At 41.2% G+C, this 12080-nt stretch overlaps 1 protein-coding gene across 1 annotated transcript in view; it reads right to left on the bottom strand.

Annotated features, from left to right (window-relative positions):
• ITGA8 (integrin subunit alpha 8) overlaps positions 1 to 12080 on the bottom strand; it is a 266086-nt gene that overhangs the window by 117502 nt on the left and 136504 nt on the right. Inside the window, exon 14 of the mRNA XM_040352410.1 lies at positions 722 to 767. Coding sequence (XP_040208344.1) covers positions 722 to 767 — 46 coding nt within the window. The remainder of the gene's footprint in view (positions 1 to 721; positions 768 to 12080) is intronic.

The following is a 12080-nucleotide window of genomic DNA, read 5'->3' as shown; positions in this document are numbered from 1 at the left end:
GAGGCACCACAGCATAAAAGAAATTGCTCTGAAGACATCTGGAAAGTGCCAGTACTTCAGAATTATTTAGAAACATTTTAGGCCAGGTCAGAATCACTTTAAGGCTAGCCTCGGTCTGTTAGACACCATGCATGCATTAGCGTGTTGCTGTGACATTCATTCCACTCTACCTTGCTGTGATGTTCATTCCATTCTACCTTGCTGTGATGTTCATTCCATTCTACCTTGCTGTGACGTTCATCCCATTCTACCTTGCTGTGACGTTCATCCCATTCTACCTTGCATTTAAGTGCACTGCACTAGGAAAAGTATTACAGGTGTGTCTTCTGGTGCGTTGGCAGCCCATTCAAATGAATGGGCTGACTTAACGCATGTGTGTACTGCATCAGATTGGCAAGATATAGACTGAGGCCTCGTACACACGGCCGAGGAACTCGACGTGCCAAACACGTCGAGTTCCTCGGCCAGTTCAGCCCTGAAGCCGCCGAGGACCTTGGCGGGCCGAGAGCTCCCATAGAACAACGAGGAAATAGAGAACATGTTCTCTATTTCCTCGCCGAGGTCCTCGTCGGCTTCCTCGGCCGAAAGTGTACACACGACCAGTTTCCTCGGCAGAATTCAGCCAGAAACTCGGTCGGAAGCTGAATTCTGCCGAGGAAACTGGTCGTGTGTACGAGGCCTCAAGCTGTAGGCTGCTTTGTAAGGGCTTTGTAGAACCTACCTGTAAACTGCTACTTTTTCTACACCGAAGGCTCCAACAATGAGATCTGGGGAAGAATGCAAAATAAATTAACTTTAAACTCTTACAATGGCAGCAATAATAAAATCTTACATCACAGTGGCCAATAGCAGAGGAACACAAATCACTTTTTCCCCAATCCCCCCTCTGGAGCTGAAAGCTAAAATCTGATTGGTCCCTGAAGACTACTAAGTATATTGCAATATTAAATATATAAATTAAATGTGAACAATGACATTAACGTTATCCGATTTAGGTATTTTTTTGGTAAATTAAATACGTAGTGTGTATTTATTAGACTGTATGTGTGTTGTTTTTATGAAGACAGGGTTATGTGAGGTATGGCATGCCTTTTATTATGAGGGGGCTGCATCTACATTTCATTTTATGATCTTTATCTGATTTCTGATTCTATTTTCAAAAAGGTCAAGAGAAAAATGCTAACTTTGAACCTTACGTTTGCTATTGGCTTTGCCTTAATAAATTAGTCAATATATTCACATATCTATGTAGGCTGCCAATGCTGCCATCCCCAAGTTCCTTGGCTGTCTTGCTGATCATCTGACTGCATATGAGTCACTGATTCTTGACACATATGCCGCCAGTGAAGTCAGGACCTTGGTATGGCTTCATTGACTGCATATTTGTTTTGGATCAGTGATTTGGGAAGCATTAAAGTCGTTAGATCAGCATGACAGACAGTCAGGAATCATTTTCGAACAGATGAATAAGAAAAACCTTCTGCGATCTAGTGTCGTGTTCAGAAACCAACAGACCTTCATTGTTGCACTCCAGAGATACATTAGGCCACCATGTTTTTTCCCCTTATAGCACTGGGGGAGCCTTGATACAAATTAACTAAGAAACAACAGAAAGAGGGTGCACCAGCCTAAACCAGAGATGTCAGATCTAACTGCACATGCTCTCTTTCATGGGAAGAAGTCATTCAGGCATACTACGACTGATGCATTTCAAGGGGAGTTCTTCATCACAATCCTCTGGAGTACATCTAAGTGGCTTCTTCCCATGAAAGAGAGTATAAGTGATGGATCTGGCATCTCTGGTTTTTGGATTCATGGATGAGCTTACATGCACTCGTGTTTGTGAGTATAACATTTGTTTTCATTTTATAATAAATGGTTTACATTAATAATGCACTGGTGTGTTTTTTTTTAGGAACCATTTTCAGAAGAGGCCAACAGTGGCAGCCTTTATATAATCGTAGAACAAGTTACATTCCTGGGGCTGTCAGCTGAATTGAATGGTAATAAACTCAAAGTCAACTCTTAGTCACCCATGCTAGGTACCTTAGGCCGTGTATACACGGTCGGACAAAACCGATGAGAATGGACCGAGGTTCAGTTTCATCGGTCCAAACCGACCGTGTGTATAGCCCATCGGTCTGTTGTCCTTTGGTCCAAAATTTTAAAACATGCTTTAAAATCGAACCGATGGACCGCTGACCGATCGGGCCAAACCGATGGTTAGTACACAAAAGCATCAGTTCAAAACCCGCGCATGCTCAGAATCAAGTCGACGCATGCTTAGAAGCATTAAACTTCGTTTTTTTCAGCACGTCGTGTGTTTTACGTCACCGCGTTCTGACCCGATCGGTTTTTGAACTGATGGTGTATACACACATCAGACCATCAGGCCACTTCAGCGGTGGACCGATGAAAACGGTCCGTCGGACCATTCTCATCGGATGAACCGGTCGTGTGTACAGGGCCTTAGAGTTTGGAGCTCATAGTTGGACCATGCTGAGCATTGACCATTCCCTTCTCTCCCTGTAACTACAACCAAACGTTGTAAATATACCATTATTTTGAAACTTAGCGAGCTTTCCCCCCTTTTGTCTCAGGTTGCCGAGTATTGACTGATGGACAGAGGACTCCTCAAGGGCTTATCAATTTTGTGGCTCCACAAATGTGTAGTATGTTTCCTTTCATGAAATGTCCCCACAACCCTCATACCCACATCCGCTTTACTTTTGACTGTGCAAAGCTTTGATCCCTTTGGTGTAATACGTTTTGTTGTTCTGAGTCTGCACTGTATTCCAATTTATCTATTCTGTATTTCCAAAAATTCAATAAAACTTTTTTTAAAACAGTCAACTCCTAGTCCAAGATGGTCATTGTCAAGTTATTACTTTAAATTCATATACAATTAAATGTGAGAACACAAATTCAGCTTCCAGTAACTCACTGATACCTCGTTAACTTGCCCTGTGGGCTGTCTAACAAATATTAAAATTATAACAAATTTCAGTGTTCATTACACAAAAAAAATGACAGAAACTTGGCAGGGTCTGACCTCTGGAGTAAACCACAAAATCTTGTAGAATAGGCAGGAAGGGAAAAGGTCACTGTCAAGAACACATGAGATGTTCTACCATCAACAGACAGCCAATTTACTGCACTTTCCTGTGGCTTTTCGTTGCATCTCCCTACAGCAGACTTTTCCAAACCATAGACGGTAACACATAAAGTCATCACCATCTGGTATTTTTAAAGCATTTCTAAGGCTAATCTTTCTATCAATTAAACATGACTATTCTCAGATTGTGTCTCTATATCCATAGGCGTTGTAAGCACGCAGCCAAGAATCACACCAGACATAGAAGACTGTTAGAAATGACATGTCCGCATAAACCCATGTACTAAGTGGAAAATGCTTCCTGTCTGATGGAAAGTGTCCAAAACCCAGAACGATTTTTACAGATCAGGCCTCAGGCTTGTCTAGTTACAAGGAAACAGATTTCAGTGTTATGTCTGCTAAGCACAGGTGTTGATCAAAGTTTAATATTATGGAGTAGAACAGTTGGCTTTATTTACAAAAGTGGTGCATACAGAGCAGTATTCTACAAAAAACAGGTGTGTGGTCTTCATCTCAGTAGAGGATGACAGTTGGAAAATGATTGTTTGGCATGAGCAACACACTTTCTCTATCTAGCGGCCTGATGCTTAATTCACAAAGCTAACACACATGGTAAGGCAGGCCATACATGGGTCGAATTTTGAAAGAATTTTCTTTCTAAAATCTTATCTAAAATTAGGGCTGTTACTGATTATAATTTTCGTGTTCGATTAATCGATTTTTTTTTAATCGACTAATTTCGATTAATTATAACGCACATACAGATCCAACTACTTTTAACTGATCTCCTTGCATTGCAACTCTGCCTTAGTCAGTGGTAAATGTGGTATACACAATATACAATCACCCGACACTAATTTGTTTCCACAATCCATGACTTAACTTCACAGTTTACACAAATACGTTTTAAATTCAAACTGTAGCACTGACATAAGTAATCTTTTCTTATTAAACTTTAAGAAAAACGTAGAAAGTTAGTTTAACTTTAATTATAAAACTTATCTAGTATATTGACTCTCACTTTATAGTAGGCAAGTAGGCATCACTTTAGCCAGTCATGCAGACATACCAGAGTGTTTACATTTTCTGGAAGCAGACATGATCGCATTTTATTGACAATATTCTGAAGAACTGAACAGTCTTTCGCACGGAACAGATGTTGCCGATACACAAAGAATTGTCTGCACAAAACTGCTTAGGATAGGAAAACAATGGTTATTTTTGCCCCCTTCCCCTGATGGAGCCTGATGCATCCTCCTGCTCCACAGATGCAAAGGTACCTCAATCCAATAGGTTTTTCCCGTCGTTACGTCGTCGCAAGTGTTAGATTTCCGTCGCAAAGATAGGGCACCTTAAACATGGTGTAAAAGTACTCCACCATGTTAAAGTATGCCCGTCTTTCCCGCGTCACTTTTGAATTTTTTTAAAAATTTTTATTTTTCCCGGCGTAAGTGCTTTGTTGATGTCGCGATTCACAAAACGTCGGCGCGTCGTAATTTCGCGCAAAGCACGTCGGGAAATTTGCAACGGGAGCATGCGCAGTACGTCCGGCGCGGGAGCGCGCCTAATTTAAATGGTACCCGCCCCATTTGAATTGGGCCGCCTTGCGCCGGACGTGTTTACGATACACCGCCGCAAATTTTCAGGTAAGTACTTTGTGGATCGGGCACTAAATCTGAAAACTTGCGGCGGTGTAACGTAAACGGGTTATGTTACGCTGCGCCCAAGCTACGTGAATCTGGCCCTTAATCTTTAATTTCCCCAGCCCTACTAAAAAATGTTTTTCTAATTTCGCACCATTATTGGGTTGCAGCAACAGCCGATTATCGTGCGGCCATCGAATTTGAGTAATCAGGCATGTTGGAATTTTTTTTTAAAAACAACGAAATTCTAATAAATTATGGCAGAATCGTGTGAGAAATGTAATCGAAAAAGTAATGCGCATGTGTAACAAAAGAAAATTCCCGGAAAGAAAAGAAGATTCCCATCCACAAAAGTTATTTCCTGTAACAACATGAGGTAAAATTTAAGGCTTGGTTGGTCGAATTTAGAAATCAATGGTGGCACCATCAGATCACAAAATGTACAAAATTTCTTATTTTCAAAAGAAAATTCTTTCGATATTCGACCATGTATGGCCTAGCCTAAGTATATTTATTTTACAAAAATGTACTGCTTTTTCAGCTGAGTTCAGTGAGGTTGATTTGCAAAATGACCGCTACACGGTTAAATTAGACAACCTTATCCTTATGTTAAAGCCTTGTAAATTGAGCAGCTAATCTTATGGCTCGTTCACACTGTGTGAGTTGACCTGCGTTTTTTTTAAAGATTGGTAAAGAGCGCAGTTTTTCTTCCACTGAACTTCTTATCTCCATTCATCACGAAACTAACAATAGGACATTCCAGTGACAGCAACTGTTTCTAATGCCCTGGGAAATCTGAGACTTATTTAAAAAGTAATTATCATACAAAAATAATAATAATGACTTATACTGAAATACTGATACTGTAGACATTTGCCTTTATATGGTCACAGAATGCGTCTGGGACTTCTTAAAGTAACTTTTGACAAGGTTAGTCATTTACTTAATTTAGTAATAATAAAAAGGAATGCTAGACAAGTACAAAGATTGGATTTGGCCAAACTTACACATGGCTACTCTGTATTCCCAGATGACTACATAAGAAATATCATGACCCAGGTGGAATATGAATCTATCAGATAAATACATTAATAAGAAAAAAGTTAAAGGCTAACTATAGTCCCATACCTATTCATCTTCTTTAAGGCTGGGTTCACACTTATACAAATTGGATGAGGGTAGCAGGATATTGTGACTGGCTCTCTATGGAGCCAGTTCACACATCTCCGCAGTGGCTCCGGTGCAAATTGCACAGGAGCCCTATGCGTCTTTTGGTCCGTTTCAGGCCCGAATTCAGACCAAAATTCGGGCTAAAACCTGACCTGAAATGGTGAATGGAGACACACCGGACTCCTGCTGTGAGCCGTTGCGTGTTCTAGTGTGAACCCAGCATTAAGCCTTGTACCACTCCATGTAGTTGGCGACTTATGTTTTCTAGGAAATTCCTTAAAATACTCTTGTTGTGAAATTGCTGCTTCCTAATCTCTTTCTGCAAATCAGTTGCTCCACAAGAATGTGAAGGAGCTGGTCTCTTCTCTTGTTACCTTGCATTGCTGCAGACATTTAACAACATTGGGTGTCAATAACATGATCTTTGAAATATGAGCTTGGCTTGTAGAAACATGGAAACAATGAAGAATGACGGCAGAAAAAGTGAAAGTGGTCCGTTGAGTATAGATCTATATTTGTCCCAATGATGTTTGAAATTCACTTACTGTTGACTGACACACTACCAGTGCTGGAAGTCTGTTCCAAGCATCAACTACCCTTTCAGTAAAATAATACTTACTAAGATTAGTTTTGACTTTGCTTCTGCAAATTTGCGGTCATGGCCCTGTGTTCTTGATTTTGGGTACATATTGAAAATGCTGCCCTGCCCTCCTGAACCTTATTTACTCCCTTGGTGTATTTTAAAGTTTCAGACAAGTCTCCCCTTTCCTGTCATTCCTACAGACTGTACATATAACAAGTTCTTGAAGTCTTTCTTGACATGTCTTTTCCCTCAGACCTTTCACCATTTTAGTTGCCTGTCTCTGGACTTGTTCTATCTTATCAATATATTTTTTATAAGTGAGGTCTCCAGAACTGGACACATTATTCTAAATGAGGTCTAACTAAAGATCAATGCAGGAGAATCAGGACCTCCTTCCTCCTGCTGGTGATCCCTCTAGTAATGCATCCTAGAATAGTAGAATAGTCTTATCCTGGGTCCAGAGATTTAGTGGATATACTAACCTTTATTAACCACTTGCTGACCACCCTATAGCAGATTTACTGCTACAAGGTGGCTGTTCTGTGTAGAATCACACACATATATATATATATATATATATATATATATATATATATATATATGATATAGATATGTGTGTGTGTGATTCTGCCCTTCTCGGTAGGGGGGCGTGTGCGCGTGTGCTGCCTGTGCACTGCCTTTGCTGTGACAATCAGCAAGTGCCGGACGAAGGATGTCCACCGGCACCTGCTGATCATTGAGGAGACAGGCTGGACGGAGCTCTGCTTATGTAAACAATGCAGAGCTCCATCCTGTCAGCGGGCATGTGCTGAAATCCAGCCCATCCCTTAGTAAAGGCAGCACACTGTGCACACAAAAACACTGGTTAGGCACAAATTTAATGCTTTGATCGCCCTAGATGTTTAATCTCAGCCAGTGTCATTAGTACAGTGACAGTGTATATTTTAGCACGGATCACTGTATTAGTGTCACTTAGTGTCAGATTGTCTGCTGCAATATTGCAGTCCCCCTAGAAGTTGCTGATCGCTGCCATTACTAGTATAACTTTTTTGAAAATATAAAAATTCCAGTATATATCCCATAGTTGGTAGACACTATGGGCCAGATTCAGGTAGAAGTGCGGCGGCGTAACGTATCGTAGATACGCTACACCGCCGCAAGTTTTCATCGCAAGTGCCTGATTCACAGAGCACTTGCAATGAAAACCTACGCCGGCGGCCTCCGACGTAAGCCCGCGTAATTCAAAGGGGCGTATGCCATTAAAATTAGGTGCGCTCCCGCGCTGGACCTACTGCGCATGCTCCCTTTTGAATTACCCGCCGTGCTTTGCGCGAAGTGACGTCATTTTTTAGAACGGCGACGCGCGTAGCGTAATTCCATATTCCCGGACGGCTTACGCAAACAACGTGAATTTTTAAATTTCGACGCGGGAACGACGGCCATACTTTATACAGCACATACGTGTGCTGTGTAAAGTTAAGGCACCCAAAACGACGACTAACTTTGCGACGGGAAACTAGACTAGCGGCGACGTAGCGAACGCGAAAAAACCGTTGTGGATCGCCGTAACTCCTAATTTGCATACCCGGCACTGGTTTACGACGCAAACTCCCCCCAGCGGCGGCCGCGGTACTGCATCCTAAGATCCGACAGTGTAAAACAATTACACCTGTCGGATCTTAGGGATATCTATGCGTAACTGATTCTATGAATCAGTCGCATAGATACTCTGAGAGATACAACGGAGTATCTGAGTACTCCGTCGTATCTGGGCTGTGAATCTGGCCCTATAACTTTTTTGCAAACCTATCAATATACCACCAAATCAATATACACTTATTAGATTTTTTTTACTAAAAATATGTAACAGAATATTGGCCAACATTTATAAAGAGATTAAATGTATTTATTTATTTTTATTGGATAAGTTTTATAGCAGAAAGTAAAAAATATTGTTTATTTTTTTTTTTTTAAAAACCGCAGAGGTGAGAAAATACCACCAAAAGAAATCTCTATTTGTGGGAAAAAATGCTCATGAACTTCATGTGACTTTTCAGGGCCATCTAATACTGGTCTTCCAACTGTAGAGTTGACAGTTCCAAAAACCCAAGGGCCCAAACATACTGGGCCAAATTCTCAAAAACGCCGCCTAACTTAACTTTCAGCAGTTAAGTTACACAGGCGTTTAATTTCTACCTAAGTGCCCGATCCACAAAGCACTTACCTAGAAATTTCAGGCCGTGTAACTTAAGTGCCTCCGTCGCAAGGCGGTCCTCCTCTCCGGGGGGCGATTACAATTTAAATGAGGCGCGCTCCCGCGCCGGCCGTACTGCGCATGCGTGTGACGTAATTTTCCCGACGTGCAGCGCGCGAACGTAATTTACGCCGTGCTTTGTGGATTGCGACGGGACAATAAAGTAGCGACGGGTGAAAAAAAAAATATGCGCCGGGAAAAAAAATTCAAATTTAAAAAAAAAAACGCGGCGATCGGAAAAAAGGTCTGGTTTTACATGGTGTACTAACTCTACACATTGTAAAACCAGCCCTAATTTAACGTGTGCAAATCGTAACTTATGCAGAAAACACAAAGCTTTAATGCTTTGTGGATCTGCTTATGTACTCATTTGCATACGCTAGCCGGCATTTCGACTTGAAATGCCCCCAGCGGCGGATGCGGTACTGCATCCTAAGATCTGACAGTGTAAGTGTCTTACAGATGTCAGATCTTTTGCCTAACTTTGGAAAAATCCTTTTGAGGATCGTTTCCAAAGTTAGGCACAGAGATACGCAGGCTGAACAGCAGTTCCGCCTGCGTATCTCTTTTGAGAATTTGGCCCACTGTTTGTATGGCCACACAGGGGCCCTGTGGGATTTAGGGGTCCATTTAGGCTTGCTGTGGGTTGGGCGAGTGCTGGAACTCCTTTCTGCTTCTAGGAACAGTAAGAAGCTCATGGTTTGGAATATCCAAGTGGTGTCTGGCAGAGAGCAGCACCATTACTCCATACCTAAGATGTGCTTTTGACACCATTTAGACTGGGTTTGAGGTATAGCAAAGTCTACTCTTTATTTACATCTATCTATCTATCTACACTAGAAGAGTGTTTGCACTTGGGCAATAGTTGAACAGGGCTCGAAAACTTGATCTTGCACGGAGCCCCATTGGTGACAATGGGGTGGAGTTATTCATCGCAAATAGATTGGGTATTCTTTACAAAGTGAAGTTTCAGCACATTCACTAGACTGCACTTGCAAATTGCACAGTCTCACTTTAGATTTCACTGTAGTAAATCTACCCTAATGTCTCCCAATGACAACAAGAGTCAATAGCTGTATTGATGCCAGCAAAATTAACCATTATTTCAAAATAAGACAATTTTTCTAGATGTGAAAGAAATTAGATCAAACTGTTGACTGAATGCTAAATTATTAGCCAGCAATAGAAAAAACTGTTGGTTCAAATAATCTTAGACGCACAAATTTTCGACTTGAAATTGAACACTTCCTAAGAACATTGTGCTACATCCAAAGGTCTATGGCGGTTCTCTTATATCCCACAGATAAGTGGCCAAAGGCTTACTTACCATGTTTAGCCAACAGTCAGATATGGGAAGGCAGATTACAACCCTGTTACTAGAGAAGGTCATGTGAGACCTGCTAGAACAAATAAATACTGCTCACTGACCATATCAAATAATTGTACTGAGGAAATTATCAATTTTAGTATGTCAAACATTTAGCTTATTGGATTTACACAGGGGATCTTCATGAAAATAATTTAAAGTTTCCTTTTCAGGTTTTATTGTAAAGTGGGGATGTTAAAGACATTAATACGAGTGAAATTTAATTCCAACTCTTTCCAGAGAGGCTAGTGAAAAGATCTGATGATATCAGCAGAATATTAGCACAAAAATAATAAATACTGAAATACCAGTGAAAACATACCTGTTCAATGAATGGTGGACAGAGTAATATTTAATATTTTACATTTTACACCCAGAGGGCCAGATTCACAAAGGTTAGCGGATCTTTAGATCCGTGTAACCTATGTGTTTTAAGATCCGCCCTCGCAAGTTTGTGAGGAAAGTGTCAAATTCACAACACACTTACCTCCAAACTTGCGACGGCGGATCCTAACTCCCCCGGCGGAATTATAATTCCGCGGCTGGGGGAGTGTACTATTTAAATCAGGCGCGCTCCCGCGCCGATTTAAATACGCATGCGCCGTCCGGGGAATTTCCCGGCGTGCATTGCTCCCACTGATGTCGCTAGGACGTCAGTGGTTTCGATGCGTACGCAAACTACGTAGTTCCGTATTCGAGAACGACTTACGGAAACTACGTAAAAAAAATACAAATCGACGCGGGAACGACGGCCATACTTAACAATACTTACCCCTGCTTTTAGCATGGGTAAGTACACGACGGGTACCGCGCTACGGAAACGACGTAAGAACACAGCGTCGGGTCCGCGTACGTTCGTGAATTTCGCGTATCTCGCTGATTTACATATTATTCAGTGTAAATCAGCGGGAACGCCCCCGGCGCCATTTTTAAATCAAAAAAAAGATCCGACAGTGTAACACAGTGTGACACTGTCGGATCTTAGCCCTATCTATGCGTATCTGATTCTATGAATCAGGTGCATAGATAGGACTAGTAAAAATCAGAGATACGATGGTGTATCTGAGATACACCGTCGTATCTCTTTTGTGAATCTGGCCCAGAATGTCAAATTCATACACTGAACTGAGCAGGACAATTCTGAAAGAGGCCCCAGTTTAACAAATAACACGCATGAAGATTATGAATTATTTTCCAATTATTACGGTATATGTTTTTTAAAAATATAAAATTATAATTATCAAAAAATGATTTGACTTAATATTTTTTTTACCCTTCCAAAATAGACGGGACCATTAGGTCATGTTGAGGTAAGCCAAAGAAATCCAAAAGACATATCTAGACCGGGGCTCCTTACAGCAACCCTGTCACTATACAAAAATAACTAAGCCAAACCAAACCTGTAAAATAAGGTAAAAACTCCCACTTTTGGGAATGTCAATCCCCTGGGTCCACTGCTGCTCTTATTTCTTCCACCTGCTGATCTTTACATGATTACTGAATCCTGTAATGGGTGGAGCTCAGCATGAGAAACCATTGGGAGCTACGGGGGAACCCAGGAAATCCACCCTCCCAGAAGTGTCAGAACGAGTGGGTTTTTAAAGGAGTTTTTGAGCTGTAAAAGCGTTCTAACTCTAATAAAAGATGAGAAATTTAAAAAACAATATGGCTATTCTGCATTTATCTGCATTTTTTGAGCCATAAGGTTTTGTGAGAGTATTGTTTTTCTAAAAAAAAGCTAAAAAACACTACAGCTAAAAAAATGCTGAAAATTGCTAAAAAGCACTACTGCAAAAAATGAGCCAAACTCATTCTACATCTATAGCTTTCTACAGCTGGTGTTTTTACAATGTCCAGTGTGCATGAGACGTAACTCTGCAGAAATGCAGGGCCAAATCCTCAAAAGGGATACGCAGGCGGAACTGCTGTTCAGCCTGCGTATCCCTGTG

This window comes from Rana temporaria, chromosome 5 (assembly GCF_905171775.1).
Source record: "Rana temporaria chromosome 5, aRanTem1.1, whole genome shotgun sequence".
NCBI classification, from domain to species: domain Eukaryota; kingdom Metazoa; phylum Chordata; class Amphibia; order Anura; family Ranidae; genus Rana; species Rana temporaria.
The sequence above is the reverse complement of the archived record's forward strand: the minus strand, read 5'-3'. Positions and strand labels throughout refer to the sequence as shown.